This window comes from Convolutriloba macropyga, chromosome 14 (assembly GCF_964194025.1).
Source record: "Convolutriloba macropyga chromosome 14, txConMacr16.3, whole genome shotgun sequence".
NCBI lineage: Eukaryota > Metazoa > Xenacoelomorpha > Acoela > Convolutidae > Convolutriloba > Convolutriloba macropyga.
The window spans coordinates 43,947,956-43,964,968 of record NC_134481.1 but is presented as its reverse complement, the minus strand read 5'-3'; the positions used below and the strand labels follow the sequence as shown (position 1 = coordinate 43,964,968).

The following is a 17,013-nucleotide window of genomic DNA, read 5'->3' as shown; positions in this document are numbered from 1 at the left end:
AAACGCGAGTGGTACAAACTGTATACCTATTTCGGCACATTTTTGGGCATATTGTTCATATTTCCTATCTTCAGCATTTGTCAGCGCAAAACCACACCTCCTCGCCGCATCTGAAATTAGACTGGGCTGCAGTGGGGAAGTTGTGGTTACGTCTAACGCAGATGGTTGTCCCGCTGACCAGCTGGGCAAGTATATGTCTCCTGGCCTTGAGTTATTATCTGGAATCAAATTTTTCTGTTCGCAGACGGGTGATAAGTTTTCGGTCGAGCAAGCAGCAAATATTCTATCCCTCACTCTATCGTGCCGCAATATCATATCCCCCGACCATGACAGCTTAAAGCGTGATCACCTAGATTGTCCAGTCTGCCGTTTTGACAGTAAGGGCATATTCGTTCCTCAATGTATAACGGAACACCAATCCGATACTTCAATGCGGCTCTGAATTCATTTGGCTGAAGTTGAAGGCCCAGACTAGGGATTGGAGGTGCGGAAAGCCAGGCACCAGATTGAGGCAACGTTAGTGAGAGCAGACAAGCTTTCTCCCGATTTGAAATCTGGTTACCAAGGAGGTCAGAAAAAGCAGCATCGTCAAGTGCCTCCTGAATCTTGTGTTGTGTATATTGGCTAATTTCTAGATTCTTCAGTTCTTCCACGGTGTCTTTGAAAATTTGGTTGTCTGTAATTTTCTCACCGGTTATTTGTTCTACTAAAGCGTCTGCTTGCGATACTGACCCAACAAACACCGCTTTCAATTGGTCAACTGCTTGTCTAATACCAACGCCAGTTTTATTATTGGTAGACAAGCCTGCTTCCAAGCGTTATCACTTAAAACGCTGCCTAACATATTCTCAAATGCTGTTCTCTGAAGGTTGTCAAAATCCTGCAGAATAACAGAGGATTCGTCAGATGGATTCTTACATCGCAGGGAATATACCTTCTTTGGTGCACCAAGACAGTTTCGAAGAATTCCAAGCGCACAATGTGGGTCGTCTAGACACGCCAGGTTGTCGAGCCGTTTTTATATTTTGTTGACTCTTTTTCTCAAAGATGCAGCAACAAAAGCTGGGATTGCCGATGGCGGCACCGAAGATCTCAAGTCCTTCTTTGCTATTTCTCTTAACTCTGTTATCTATAGCGTTCAGATCAACAGGTGACCAAAGCTCACATTTTTCTATTCTGAGCTCTAAACCGCATCCCTCACCCAAATTTGTCAACAAATTCAATGCTGTGCAAAGTTGTTGGTGGGTACCAATAAGGATGCCATCATCCACGAAACATACCGCAAGAACGAAAATAACTAAAATTTTTATTCACACACATTGTTAATAGCACAATATTCCAGTAAAATCAAAAAATTTTGTTTTGTAATAAAATGCAGGTGCGCTTAAATTAAGATCTCCTAGATGTTCACTTCGTATTTTGTCTAAATTGAACTTCGTTTTCAACGCTCGAATTCTAACCTTAAGTTTCCAGTTGTGTATAAGACGTACATAATTGTTGTTGGTCATTCGTACCGAAGCACACTAATAAAAAAATCGCTAAAAATATTAAAACTGCGTTCTCAACGAAAACATTTGCATTCAGAGTTTTCAGACCAATATAAACCACCTTTTATTTGAAGACAATAAATAAGTGTTCAAGATAAGCGGAAAAAAATACCGGAAACCTTGAACTTATAAACCATTTAATCAAAGCTCGGCAATTCATTTAGCAAAAAGAGCAATTGGTCCAAATTTGAAAAAAAAACAACCAATACTTGTTTCTATTATATCACGAAATTGCCTTTTATTTGAAATTAAACGAAAACAGCCAAAAATATTCTACTTCAAAAATTTTACAAAAACTGTAATCCAAATTTTTTTTTCAAAATTTATTCCGTTCAGACACTACAATACCAGACAAAAAGCAACATAGGAAAAAATAGTGCCTTGCATTACATAATGCAACGAATATAACTAACACCATAAAGTCATTTTTGGGATTACTTGGCTTATTTTGAGGCAAATCATTGGACGAATTCGGTTGCTAAGCGAACAGCCAAAATTTCAAGACGATCATTTTTTCAATGTCAGGGTCAGAAATGCAAAGCACAAAGAAACTACAGTTCTTGCCGAGGTAACTTCATTTCAACAATAAATGTTCACAAAAAATATGTTGACTTTAATAAAAGTTTGTTCAGTCAATTATCATTTAACTGTCAAAGTTGCTTGAAATACAGCTTTCGGTAAGGGAACACGCATACAAACATACACACACACAAACAAACACACACACACAATCACACACACATACATAAACAACACACACACACACACACACACACACACACACACACACACACACACTCACGCACACACACACACACACACACACACACACACACACACACACAATCGGGTTTCACGAAGCGTTCTAATAGACCAGTACAATTGGGTTCAAAAGTGTGTGTGTGTGTGTGTGTGTGTGTGTGTGTGTGTGTGTGGGGGGGGGGGGGGGGGGCTTTCTCATTATTGCCCCTTTTTAAGGTACAGTTAAGGTAGTTATGGGGGACTATAGTTGGCTATAGAACCACTAACCTGGGGGCTATAATGTGCTCTCTTGAGAGTCGAGTACATAGTGTAAAAAGCATGCTTCAAAAATGATACCTTGAAATTATCGGTGGATGGCAGGATTTCTCGGCTGTTTGCGTACCACTGTACATTTGGGACTGGGTTCGCTTGGTAGCGGAGGGTGAGACGGAACGAGGTGCCAGCCCTCACTGTCACATCCTTCAGACCATCCTTGTCAGGGCTAGGAATCACTGAAATAGAGGAAAATATTAGTAATATAAGTAATTCCGAAGATATAATCTATTTGGTGCAATAAGTTGAAAGGGAGTACACAACGGAACATCAAATCATGTTAAAACGCTAAAATGACAAAAATTTAAATAATAATTCTAACACTCAAATCAAATTTAGAATAAATCGCCTCAACAAAACCATTAATTTTTCTGCTCATAATAAAAATTGGTTTCTTAACTTAACATTCAAATGCTGCTAAAACTTGAGTCAATACTTAAAATGCTTGAAATCAAAAGTTGTCTAAATAAATATATTTTATAACTGCAAAATGTTAATTCCCAGAACAATTTTCTTTTACGCAAATAAACCAACTAATGTCGAATGAAATGCTCTTGAGCGACCAGCGGGGGACATTTAATTTTGTGATGTAGCTCAGAAAATTTTTTATGGGTACAATAAATCCGAACTCATAGTGCTTCGCACGCTCGACCTTCAGGATAGCACTCTTACCCACTAGGCTACAACGGCAATAATCCGCACCCGCTCACAATCGGTTCTATATTACCAACATACAATGAGAGAAATTGAGATGAGTCAAAAATGAAAAAGTGGAGCGTGAAAACGTGACATAAAAATCGCAAAAACAGTCAAAATTTTGCATAAAGAAAGACACACGTTTACAATAAGTGCCTTAAACATCATTTGAGAGCAATTAATAACTTTTAATAATCTACGAGCCGCTTCGTGGCTCATGATACTAATGAAACTAATAATATAACTGTTAACTCTAATGTTGATTATGGAATTATTTGTTGCAAAAAAGTTCAATGAAAGACAAAATTTCTAATTTTAAGACAATTCTTTCCAGGATAAACCAGAACCACGAAAACTGCTTTCCGCTAGTTAAGTTCCAATAGCAATAATTGCGCTTAAATTATATATTCAAAGTTTTTGACATTCAAGATATTTTACCGACATATAGTTGAAAAAAGAAGTTCCAGAAGAAATAACGAAGGCAGATTGAATGAGAAGTACTTATATCATCTGAGATCACATGTAAAAAATTCATCAAAGTAGATATTGTTTTCTTCAAATTCTCGGACAAAGTATTTTGGTATAATAAGACCATTAAAAAGAGAAGTAATGGTTCAAATATGTAAAGCTTTTAAGTTTTTCAAAAAGTTTCAGCCTGAGATTGATTTGATTTAACAATGAGCACCAAAGGAGAGGGGTGAGTATAACAATGCTTAGCCAACTTTTTCGTATTATAAGAAAAATATAGAAAATTGGATGTGATCAGAAACATCTTTCTTTTTGAAATAATTTGAGTTTTCAATCATTTTTTTCAAAATTCAGAAGCAACTCTTCAATACAATCTAAAATTCTCTTTCCAAGAATGCAGAGAAGTTGCAACATCTTAACTTTGATTGGTTTTTTTTAAAAAATCAGATCGAAAAGGCCCATTTGTCGCCGTTTTCAATTGAAATTGAACGACTCTAATTTTATACCGCTAATGTTATGTTTTTTACTATTTTTCTTAAAAGTGAAATTCTATTTGTAAAACCCAATCTCCCAAGCATATTCAAAAACTACTTTGCTCAAAAACTGTACTAAACAAGGTCTTTCAAAAAATGCCACTGATCTCTTTCTTCCATGAATAATTTTGGAAGCAAGCATAGATTTCATTTCCTCGTTACATAAGACTCCTACATTTGCTAACAAGCAGATCAGTAGCATTGAATATTGTGTGCTTCAAGTTACTGGTTTCTGAGAGAAAATATTACCATTAATTATCTCCCAAAATATGATTTAATGCATATATCAGAAAAATTGTAATAAATATACTTCACTGTCATCGGGTGCAAATTCTAAACAATTGGAGATCAAAATAAAAAAACAATGCAAACAACAGATGATACAATCAAAGCATGCTAGAGAATTTAAAGGGAATCTCTCACGACAACATGATACAAATAAACTATACTAAAACAATTATATATGCACCAAGAAATAAAACTCAAACATACCTGGTTTTTCTGTGTAAGAAGAAATATATGACGTTATTATGCAAATGATAGCAACAGAAACGTCACAGGAACAAAAATTTAGAAGATGAATAGAAGGCTTCAACTATAAAAGGAATTTAATAAGTTTTAAAAGTAAAAATTATGCTTGTTTTCTAGTCCACGTTACGGTAATGTGAAGGAAAATAATGATGTTTTTAAAATTCTACGCTGATTTCACCCACGTCAACAAAATTTGCCATTGTTTAATTATTGCGGACCACCTTTATAGACAAGAATTTAAAAAAATGAGGCCAATATATTTGATCGCAATTTAAATGGAGTATTGCTGTAAAATTCTGTCATACCAGTAATAACTTAAACATAGATAGCTTAAGCTCAAATCTTACTTGGAGGATCTTCGATTTTGACGGCAGGACTTGTACAGTCACTAGGTTTGCTCAGTCCAGCCTCATTGACGGCCATGACTCTGAACTCGAACACCTCGTCTTCGATCAAGTCATCAACTGCAGCTGAGGTATCCGGAATCGGAACCCTGTTCACTCTGCTCCAGGTATTGTCCAGCACGTTGCGTTTCTCAATGACATATCCTTAATAATAACAAAATAAGTTGATTAGATAAACAAAATGCTCATTAACAAAATATTAGATAACAGCAAAATGTTCGTAATAGCAAAATCATTGATCAAGTGACGGGATTTACTTTATATTAAGCATTGAAACATAGTGAAGAAAAAGAGAAACATTGTAGAACGACTGACGTTTTTTCAGTTTTTTTTTACTTTTCGCCTGATAGAGAGTCTTGTATGAAAATTTCTTTCAACAACTCTTTTTTTAAACCGTGTACAAATTCAATTCTTGGAAATTTTGTCTAATGTTGCCTCGAAAACAATAATTTGCATAAAATTTGTACCTTTGATAGGTTTTCCACCATCCTTGTTGGGTTTTTCCCACTCCAACTTCACCCCACTCTTCGACACTTCTTTGACCTTGCACGCTTTGGGTGCATCTGGGGGGTCAAATGGGTTCTTGGCCACAATAGGTGCCCCAATTGATGGCTCACCAGTTCCATAAATGTTTTCAGCACACACTTTGAACTCATACTCTGCCTTTTCTAGGAGACCCTGGACGGTGTATGTGGTTCTGGATATTGATGACGTCACAGTGTTCCATGAAGTCTTGCTGGTCTCCCGTTTGGCTACGACGTAGTTTGTGATCACAGATCCACCGTCGTCTGTGGGGGGAGTCCACTTGAGTGTGATCTTCTCATTGCTATATTCTGGGTACTCGATTGGTCCGGGAGGGCCTGGAGTGTCTGCAAAAAAAGAGTTCGATCAAGGAATCTAATGAGAACTATAAGAATTTTCTTTAGGGGGAGGGGGTCTTTCGTTTTTTTATTGGCGCTCCAATGGGGCGCTCCAAAGATTTCAGCAGTTAAAATATCTAGAAAAAGGAAGTACAGAATTAGACATCTAAAATCACAAAAGTTTGACCAAACATATATTTTTGGACAATATGCTTGAGAGCAATTAAACAATTAATATGCAATTAAACCGGAATTATGACAAGATATCATATAACTGAATAAACACAAAATCAGTAATAATAACGTTGCATTAGAATTTCAATTTTTGAAGGAGCGTATAATTTTGATGATCTAAATGATAATACAAAGAGTAGTAGTAATAATGTGAAAATAGCGTTAATATTTCACGTCTATGCTTCACCATTGGGTATTTTTTAAAGAAGTTTAAGAACACTTTTATCATTAAGAACACAATACTATAGATATTTCCATTTATTCAATTTTATGTCAGCCATATTTTGAAAGACCTTTCAATTTTAGGCCACAAATTGTTTGAAATACCTTTCAAATTTAGGCCAAAAATATTCCAAACAATCTTTCAAATTTAGACCAAAAATACTCCGAACAACCTTTCAAATTTAGGCCAAAAATATTTTGAAAGAACTTTCAATTTTAAGCCTAAAATATTTTGAAAAACCTTTCAATTTTAGGCCAAAAATATTTTGATATGCCTACCTAGGACAATGATGTTGCATTTGGCCTCAGCCATTCCTCCTTCATTTCTGAGTTGGACCTGCCATGGACCCCTCTCCAGTTTACTAACTGAAGGCACTGTTAGGGAAGCCACTCCGTTTTTAGTTTCCATCAAAACTCGGTCACTCGGTTTCACCTGCAACATCATGCAAATAATAAAATCAAACAAGGAGAGCAATATTAGCCGGTTGTGAAGATGACGCGGCAATTACAAAGACACTGACTTTCCCACTATAAGTTTGAAAAAATACAGAAAGGGCAACGTGCTTTCTCCTGAGCCGCAAAAACAATTAGACATTCATTCAATTTTTTATTTAAACTTATTCGTCAAGTCGTTTTTTCTTCGTCAATTTTTTCGTTCCGTATCTGAAGGTTCAAAAACTAGTTGCACTTTAGTATATCCTATATAATCTGTTCGATAAAGTTGAAACAAGCGAACGTTCGAAACCCGTAAGAACATTCAACTGAGCATCATTATGGTTATCTGAATTTTAACGTTTTCCCCCTCAACCTCAATTTCAACATTACTGCTTCACAATAATCAAGCAGTTAACGTTTAATTCCTGAGATTTCTGGAAAAAATAGATACATAATTTGTTTGTTGCAGACTTCAAGGACCTTTTGGCTCAACTATAGATTTATCTTCTTTTAGTTTGCTGTGAGATATTAAGCCTCGCTGTTGTGATAACATTACAAAATGCTGAAATATTTTAGAGTTAGAGTGAAACTGTGGTCTCATTGTGATGCTAGATTTAAAACTTCCATGCTGACGAGCACTCCTGTTTTGCAGGAGATGGAAACGATCCATCGTGCTTAGTTCTGCTTGTTGAACCTCAGCTAAATAGCCATTCAGAGAGCGAGAGATTTCGGAAACTAAGTAATCAACTCCCGTATTGTCCCAATGAGACCCCAGTTTCACTCTAAAATGTTTCAGCGTTTGGTAATGTTATCACAACAGCGAAGCTTAATATCTCACCGTAAACTTGGTAAACGAAATCAGTAGTTGAACCAAAATATCCTCGCATAGACACAAAATTTTCAACGAAGTTTTTTTTGTTTATTTTTTATTTCAAAATGTGTACCTCTTTTCCATTGCAATGCCACGAGGGAGTGGGCGCAGGACAGCCAGAGAACTCAACAAACAACTTCAGCATCTGGCCAGCTTGCAGTTTCTGGTCTCTCATTCCAATTGAGGACGATATCTTGGGAGGAGCTGAAAATCATTCTCATCTCAAATCCAGGTTGGAAAAGGTTACCATTCGAGTTCACACTTCAAATACAGGTTTAAAAGGACAGGTGCCGACAGTTCAGATGATTTTAAGATATATGTCTTTCTAAAATTACGACAACACAGATTTTGAACTTTTCAATTCATAATGACAGGCCTATGTTTTCAAGCGATTTCAGAAAAAAACCAATCCAATTTTAGATATTTTAGATATTAAAAACGGAAGGACCCCCCAGCTGATATTAAAAACGGAAGGACCCCCCAGCTGACTATTAAAGAGTAATATTGTCTGAATATCTTTTATCAATGTTAGTACATTTTTTTCCGCGGGGGGGGGGGGGGTATTTTCAAGAGGGTATTCGTCTGCTGCGAATGATGGTAAAATTGAATGCAAAAAGTTTGCTCTGAATAAAAAAAATTGAAATATTTTTTTCATAATTAGATGTTGAAAATTTGCTCAAACCAAATTGCACGAAAAATACTAACATTCTGGTTCTTTGACCTTGACCTTGAGTGGAGGACTGGGCATACTGCGACCTGCCTCGTTGACAGCTGCCACTCTGAACTCAATTTCCTCGTCCTCTTCAAGGTCATCAATTGTGGCACTGGGCTTGTCTGTCTCCTTGCAAGGCTTGAATGCCTTGTCTCCTACAAAACACAAACACATACATACATCAAAGAGTATTCTAGTTTTCAGATTGCCCAAAGTTCGCATTATCACGCAGTTGCCAAGTCACACTGTAAAGTTTTTGGATCTATTCTGCACCCCTCTTTAGCTCATTGGGCGTATAACTTTTATGCCCACTAGGCGCAATTGAAATTTTTACATAGTAACGTGCTATATACACACCACAGAATTTGTATGTGGGGCTATAAAAAAAATTGTCGGCCGAAACAGAAAAATAGATCCAAATTTTATTGTCATTTTAAATGGAAATGTTGCAGATTCTTGCAAATCTTAGTCTTTCCAATATCATTGTTGGGTTTACCAGTTCAGATAACATCGATAACTGAAAAATTCTAGCCAGAACTATAAAAAATATTTGTTCATGGTAGTAGAGAGGGTGATCAGTAGCTGACCTTTTCCTTTCTTCTCAACAATGTATTTGTTGACTGGACAGTTGCCAGTGAAGAGAGGGGGGTTCCAAGACAGGGTCACTGAGTCATTTGTCACCTTGTCCAGCTGCAAGTCATCCGGTGGTTCAGATTTGCCTGAAAAAGTTACAATATAATATTTGCATCATTACAAAGTGAGTCCAAGTATACTTCTAGTCATAATTTTATACATGTCACTTCATTGTAGGACACAGAAGAACAAAATTAAACCTCGGGCTGAACAGAAACGTTATGTGATATGATTAGACTTCAGGAATAAAAAAATAGCTGTTTTGAAGACTTGTTTGGTCTTTCCCATTATAGCCCCCATGAAATTATAGCCCCATTATGGTATAATTAATATGATGGGGGGGGGGCTATAGGTTATCTATGGGAACGTTAATTGTTAATAGTGATGGGCCATTTCAGCTTAAAAAGTCCTCAAAATATGCAATTGTACAGAGAAAGTCTAGTCTGTAAAACCCGCCCATAGTATGATTAGACGATATGCATGCTGAGTACGTTGTTTCCCACTTACTTATGGCATCCCTGGCAATGATTGGGTTGCTGTTGGAACTGGGCTCTCCTGGTCCTGCAGCATTCACTGCCAGCACTCTGAACTCGTATTCTGTCATGTGGTTCAATCCAGGCACCTATAATTACAGGAACTTCAGTTGACTGTAATGGTACTGCAAAACCAAAATACGGACTTGGAAACAAAGTCGGACTTGGAATCTAACAAAGTTGGACTTGGAATCAAAGTCGGATTTGGAAACAAATACGAACTTGGAATCTATTTCCAACCATCTTGGACTATTTTGGATCTTGCTGGTGATGTCCCCAGCTTATTGGTGCACTTTATTTGCACCCACCAAGCGCCCAAGGACACCTTCTATGCTACCCAAAATTGATTTACTATGTAATGCCACCTGTTCCATAACTGTGGGGGGGGCTTAGCGTACTGGGGTTGTGCGAGGTCTAATAAAAAAGATAAAAAAGATTCCTTTTTTTAGTCCACAATACAGGGAATCCTCGGCAAAGTGGTTGAAGAAAAAAATGTCGCAGCGGTGCGGAAGCAAGATCAAATATCCCGAATCAGAAATTACAACAGATCAGAGCAAAGGAGAGATTTCCAAAGTTAACTTTTTCATGTTTCCATTTTTTAAAAATCAGAATAAAGGTTTTGAGCAAGGCTCAAAATGAATCAATTAGGGTGAAAAGGCGTATTTTACTGCATCTAAAGCGTTGAAAAAGCAACGTGATAGCAGTTGATAAAGATACATACCATTATTTCCTCGGCCTAGAAAGAAACCAAGAAGGCTACAAGAAATTGTTTATTATTATTTACCCCTCAGAATGGTAGCAACCCAAATTTGAAAAAAGAATTTATGTAGTTCATTACTACCTATAGTGAAATAAAAACTGCACTCGCAAGTTTTCGAAATTCCAGATCTCAGCAGTGCCAGATTCTACAATGCCAGTTATTGCTATTTAGTTAATGCCGGATTTAAAATAAGCAAAATTATGTTCCGATTTCTGTGACTTCACCTAGTCACGTTAACTATACAGAAAAAACAAATGGTACGGTTCAGTTTTCAATTTTCATCCTAATATGAGCAACAAAAATTCAATTTCATTTTTTTTACTCTAGTGATGGAATAGAAAACAACTTGAAAGAACCTTTGCAAAAAAAATATTTGAATTCATTGAATTTCCAAATGTCACAAACCTATCATAAACATAAGTATGCAAAATCACTGTTATACTCCAAAAGCTCAAGTCAATGTTTCGAGGAAAAATTCTGAAAAAATCTAACAAAATTTGAAGATACCCTATGATACCACAAAGTCACGTAAACCTTAAGTTTTTTTAAAACAAGCAACAAAATGCTTTAAGAGTCTAACAGTGTTAAGTGTAAGCACTCAAAAACTGAGTTCAAATATGTTCTCCTGAAACGAGTCATTGCAGCTTTAGCTTTTTAAGATCTGCAGACGGTTTCTATAGTTTTCAGACAAGTTTCCAATGACATCGGAAAGAGTCATGAGTAACTTTTATTCTGAAAATTTTTATTCCAAAATTTGCCACAGAACTGTCTTTTTTCGTAATTGTTGCATTAAAAATGTCGATCAATATTCTCCAATTAGATTGAGATTGGGACAATTTGGTGACCATTCCAGCACCTCCGAATCCTATTATTTGCAAAAAGCTCATTATTATGGATTTAAGCAGAGGAAAAAAGTCAGCGCATGTCCGAAGTGTTTTTTAATCAAGATATCTTGTTCCGTTTCTTCGAATAACTTGCACATTTCTTTCAATGGAGATGCCTTGATCCTGTTATTTTTCATTTTTCGGCAAAGTTTGTATGCACGCTGTATACTAAATCGTTATATCAAGCTATTTTTAGTCAACTCATATTGTACAACTAAACAAAAAAATCGTAAAACTTCGAAATTTTATAACTTTGCACAAATCGGACGTTTTAGCGAAAATAATTAATATTTAAAGAGCGAACATTTTTGCTGTACTTAGCTTCTTGGTACAATAGTGCACATGGAAATAGATAAAGTGATCTCGTCGTTCTTAATCCTACCAGAACTGATTTTTTTTCTGATCAGTTTTGGTCGGACTATAGATTTTTTTTCTCACATAGGTTTTTCCGATTTTGTTCTATTTTCGTGTGAAGAGACATCCCTCGACAGTTACTGATCTAACTTAATATCACTAAAGCCCTGTATATACTTTTGCATTGTGCAATTTCTAAAACGTTTGAAAAGTCAAATTTGATAGAATCTAGCAACACTGACTTTAATAGTGCAGTCTGGTTCTGGTTCTCGGTTGACCTTTGACCACCGGGTGTCTCCCTTCTCTCTCTTCTCCACAATATACCCCTTGATTGGGGCCCCTCCATCTGACTCTGGTTCTGCCCACTTGAGCGAGATGGAGCTTTTTGTTGTGTTGGTGGGTTCTGGCTTGCCCGGTTTGCTCGGAGGATCTGCATTTAGATGTTAACCTTGATGGATCTAATGTTTGATAAACATTTTCGTGGATAAAACTTTCTCATTGTTTTGATGGTGACTTAACCTATAAAACTCTCCACAAATCAAATAATTTTTTGTAAAAACGATTAAAAAAATAATTGTAATCCAAAACAATTTAGTTTAATACAGCTTGAAAAAAACATCGAAAAGACACATTTTATCACTGCGTTTACTTGATAAAGTACACATTAAACAAAATAGTCAAATTTTGTGAAGACGCTCCTTAAAATTTCTGTCAATGAAAAAAAAAACAGAAAATTAATCAATGAAAAGAAAAGATCATTAATCACGTTGTGAAATTTGTTTCGAACTCTAACCGAAAGGATTCTTGCAAACAATTGACTTAGACTCGGCAGGTACGCTCGGTCCATGTACATTCTCGGCTGTCACTCTAAACTTATACGACTGTTTCTCGTTCAAGTTGGGTACTACAAACTCGGTCGTGTATTCGTTCGTGGAACCCACTCGGACCCAAGTGCCACGTTCCTCGTCCATTTTCTCGACCACGTAACTCAGTAGAGGAGCCCCGCCGTTATCCTTGGGAGCATTCCATTTCATTTTGATCTTTTCATTTGAGACGTTCTCGACTTCAATCGGTTCCTCGGGTTTGCTCGGAGGACCTGAGCAATCATGATTTTAGATGTGAATGACTTTGAAATAGATCTATTCTCAATTTTCACGGGAAACTTTATATACTGAGTCGAAAGTTATTGTAAGAGTATGAAGTCAAGCGCCAGCATTTTATGAAATTGGTGAGTTAAGTAATAATCAGAACCTTAACTATTTCTGACTAACAGGAGACCTCACTTTAACAGGTTTGTTAGCTATTTTCATTGTCTCCTCAAATGCATAATTGTGAATGAATTCACCTATTTATGACCTTTAAGTTGACTGTTTGATACCTAATTGGAAAAACTTATTTTGTAATTATAACTGTTTAAAACATTTCTCCGATTCGGTTGCTTAAAGAAGACAGTCGGTGAAACTATTGATATCCGACCACTTTTTGACTTTCCAAACAAGACCTCGAACCCTGCAGACAGGAGTTTCCAATCTTCGAGATCCAAATCTGGAAGACCTAGGTCATAAGAGAACTTATGATGTGCAATCCCCAGCATAATTATCTATTTAAGGTCAAAATGCGCCGATTGGACTACCCACCATTGACGTTCAGGTTGAACTGAGCCTTGTCCTCTCCGAAGTCATTCTTGACGATTACTTCCACTGGCCCGCTCCAGTCTCGGAGACAGTTTGGCACTGTCAACACAGCTTGACCATTCGCGACGTCAACCTGTACAAAAAAGTCACGTGATTATGGCACCTATCATGAATAACAAAACCGCGACTTCAACAACAACAGCTGTCAGTGCAATTTTGCACTTCAAAATGATATTTAAATAGTTGTTCGTTTTGAAGTCGAAACTACTAGTTAGAAAAACGTTTGGATCTGGTTCTTCTGCGCTTTCAAAAAATATATCTTTTGATAAATTTCTAGAGTAAAAAAAAGGATATGACAGATGAATAGAGCTAAAATTAAAATATCTGGATATGACAGGTGACTAGAGTTAGAACAATCAAAAAAGGTTTGATTAAAAAATATTTGAATAAGCTAGCGTTGTGATCTTAATTGTTCAAAACTGTTCTTCTAGAAAATATCGGTACAGTCATTAAAGTTTTCTAAGTTTTTGGTACAACATGATTGGGATTACAAAATTTCAAACCTGATTATCGACAGTCACGTTTGGGTACTCAAACTCAATCTAAAATTAATCGAGAATGGCTTATTCTTTTTGATTATTTGAAACAACTTTCTAATAATTATCCGATTTTTGGAATTGTTCCACAGAAACTGAGTTTTTTTTTCTGATTAAATTTTCAAAATTTCTACATAATAAACCAGGGAACTTTTAACCGTTGGTTTGCAATAACTTTGTAATAATGGTAACGCTTTTAACGGGTAACAATTAATATTAGGGTTACCAAAAACAATTAAGTTTTTCAAAAATTATTATTATACCTTTGCATCTGGCTTGTCATTTAGAAGGGTTCCGTCTGGCAGTTTGAACTGGACAGTGGGAGGTGGGTCGGCATTGAAGGGGATTGTGGCCTTGAGTGTCTGACCCACCTTCACAGTCTGGTCACGGAGGAAGTCTGTCTTGATCGAGGGCTTCACTGTAAACAAGTAAACAATACACAATTTGAAGTACTTTGACATTTCAAACTTGGAAATGCAAAACTAGGAGAACTACTTTATTTCGGAAGCTTTCTTATTTTAGCATAATTGAGGATGTTTCAATCACAGCAGTTATGATTTTATTTGTTCAGAAAATTTGTTCACCTAAAATGATTGAAATAAATTAAGACGTGGATTTTTGTTCCCTTGAGCGAAGCTCTCCTCACACTTTTACAGCAATTTTATATCAACGGCATCGTTCAAAATAAATCTTTTTTTAAACAAATATGGCATTTTTCAAAACTAAAGCACAGATGTTGGTATCAGGTCCGTATTAGATTGTGGGTATTAGCTATAGCTATTTGAGCAAATTTCAGTTAACTAAAAAATAGTAAAAACAATTTTTTCGTTATATATGGGATTCCTTTTCAAAATTTCAGTACACTTAGGGTATGAATTTGGTATTATATTTTGATCATTGCCTTTTAGGTCAAATGAGGTCTTACCGAACGGATCCTTAGCCACAATTTCATCTGTGGTGGCTGGTTTTCCTGGTCCAGCTGCTGTCTCTGCACATACTCTGAACTTGTACTCTTGGCCTTCGACCAAGTCATCAATGTCAAGCTCACAGTCCTTCACAGGCTGTTTGTTCACACGTTGCCACCTACAACCCCAAACATGCATTTACTGTTGTGAATACTTTTTACACATAAGAAACTATTACTTTACGTTTACCATACTCCTACTAACATCAATCCGATAAGTTTAAACGTTAAATCAGACGGCCGATAAACGATGAAAATTAATACTTCAAGTTTTAACTGCCTTCTTCTATCGAGTTTTCGTCTATATAAAAAACATAGCTGGCAAATTGCCAGAAAATGGCCGCAATAGCTTCGTAGATGTGCAGTCTCAAAAACATGATAAAAGAAACAGGCCAAAAAGATATTTCTTTTTTTATTAAAAGCTGAGACGTTACATTTTTATTAAGGATCTATTTAACTTATTGCTGCTTCTATTAGCTGAGCTCAAATAACCTTCAATTGGAGTGACACACATTCACTTGACCTAATATATTTGAATAAAAGTCAAGAAAGGTCACATTCAGAGTGAGGAAGTCATTTTTGAGAGTGAGTTAGGTCATGTGTGACCAAAAATTTATTCCCGCGAATTAACAAAAAAGTGGCTCAACTAGGAGTGAAAAAAGACGCCACGCACGCAATTCAGTTCAAATTGCTTGAACACACGAACAAAAAGCGGATTTGAAGTGAATGTGACGTCATAGGAAATATTACATCATATGGTCGTAGCAAAAATTTTGACGACGGAACATAAAATTTAGCAGGAAGAATTCCAGAAACCACTCGAAGCGTCCGAATTCCACAAAAATCCGTACTTACAGTCTAACCATTACCTTGGAAACTAGACCTAAACAATCAACTCTACCACCCAAAATACTCCTTGTTAAAGCATGAGGCAGATAATATTCTAGGAAACAAAACTAAACTTTTTCAAAATCAAGAATTCAAAACATTAGGACTCAATAAAACGAAGATATTTTCAATCTGGAGTCATAGGAGTAGGACTTCTCCTCTGTTGCAGATATTATAGACATCTGGGTTCAAATTTCCGCAAAATTAAGTTAACCATGAGAAAGACAGAAGAAACAGAAGAATAATCAGAGGCCAAAAAATGGGTTGAATACCAAAACCGAAACAGAAAGACTATTCGCAGATAATATTCAGTCAACACTTTTATGAGAATTTTCTCGAAATCTCAACGCTGCATCATTTTAAAAGAAACCAATTGCAGACAAAAATAAAAAAAAATCTAGAAAAACTCTAAAAACTTTTTATTTTTTTTAGCAAATGACAAAAAGCAAAGCAAATAAAAATATAGATTTTAGGAACATGGTAGAACAATACGTGCCACAACGAAAAAAATGTCAACATATCGTAAAAAGCAGAGAAAAACAGACAATATTCAATTCTCGAGGTTCTTAAAGTTTAAAGAAATCCTTCTCTATAGATCAAAATATTAAAAACAGAATTGAAAGATTCCAAACATCGCCATATTTTCCAAAAAAAATGTCAAAAAAAATTTTCAAAATGGAGGCACACTAGAATTCCAAAACTTATCTTTAGAAAACAGCTCAATTACCTAAAGAAACTAAATTAGGATCACTGACAGTGTATAAGAAGATTTTTTCTAGAACATAAAACCGAAAACGAACAAAAAAACTGATAACAATGGGACAAAAGCTCCCAAAACCGGAATAGAATGTGTACAATTTTATAAAACAAAGTTATCTCGCGTCAAAAAGAAGCTTTCAACGCATAAATTATCAAAAAGAATTGTCCATTTGCGCTAACTTCCGAAAACAAAGTCGGCCTAAAGATCCAAAAGTGACCAAATGGAACCTACCGACAAATTCACAAAAAATGAGATGAACGTGCCCATTTTAAACTTGGAAGGCATTGTAAGGCACTCAAAAAGTACTGTGGTATCATTTTCAGAGGGCTACATACTATAGAGCACCGACTAAAAATTATTTCCACAAAAAGCAAATAAAAAACTGGGTTAATTAGACAAAACATAACCAACTAACGTTGG

General features: G+C 36.0%; 1 protein-coding gene across 13 annotated transcripts in view; it reads right to left on the bottom strand.

Annotated features, from left to right (window-relative positions):
• Positions 1-17,013, bottom strand: part of LOC142353434 (twitchin-like) — a 238,763-nt gene that overhangs the window by 73,569 nt on the left and 148,181 nt on the right. For all 13 annotated transcript variants that reach the window (XM_075405674.1, XM_075405670.1, XM_075405667.1 and 10 more), the window contains 13 exons: positions 14,907-15,064; positions 14,245-14,399; positions 13,389-13,518; positions 12,545-12,847; positions 11,994-12,181; positions 9,728-9,842; positions 9,175-9,306; positions 8,581-8,742; positions 7,949-8,079; positions 6,849-7,002; positions 5,721-6,122; positions 5,197-5,397; positions 2,646-2,800 (listed from right to left, as the gene is read on the bottom strand). In XM_075405674.1, coding sequence (XP_075261789.1) covers positions 2,646-2,800; positions 5,197-5,397; positions 5,721-6,122; positions 6,849-7,002; positions 7,949-8,079; positions 8,581-8,742; positions 9,175-9,306; positions 9,728-9,842; positions 11,994-12,181; positions 12,545-12,847; positions 13,389-13,518; positions 14,245-14,399; positions 14,907-15,064 — 2,386 coding nt within the window. The remainder of the gene's footprint in view (positions 1-2,645; positions 2,801-5,196; positions 5,398-5,720; positions 6,123-6,848; positions 7,003-7,948; positions 8,080-8,580; positions 8,743-9,174; positions 9,307-9,727; positions 9,843-11,993; positions 12,182-12,544; positions 12,848-13,388; positions 13,519-14,244; positions 14,400-14,906; positions 15,065-17,013) is intronic.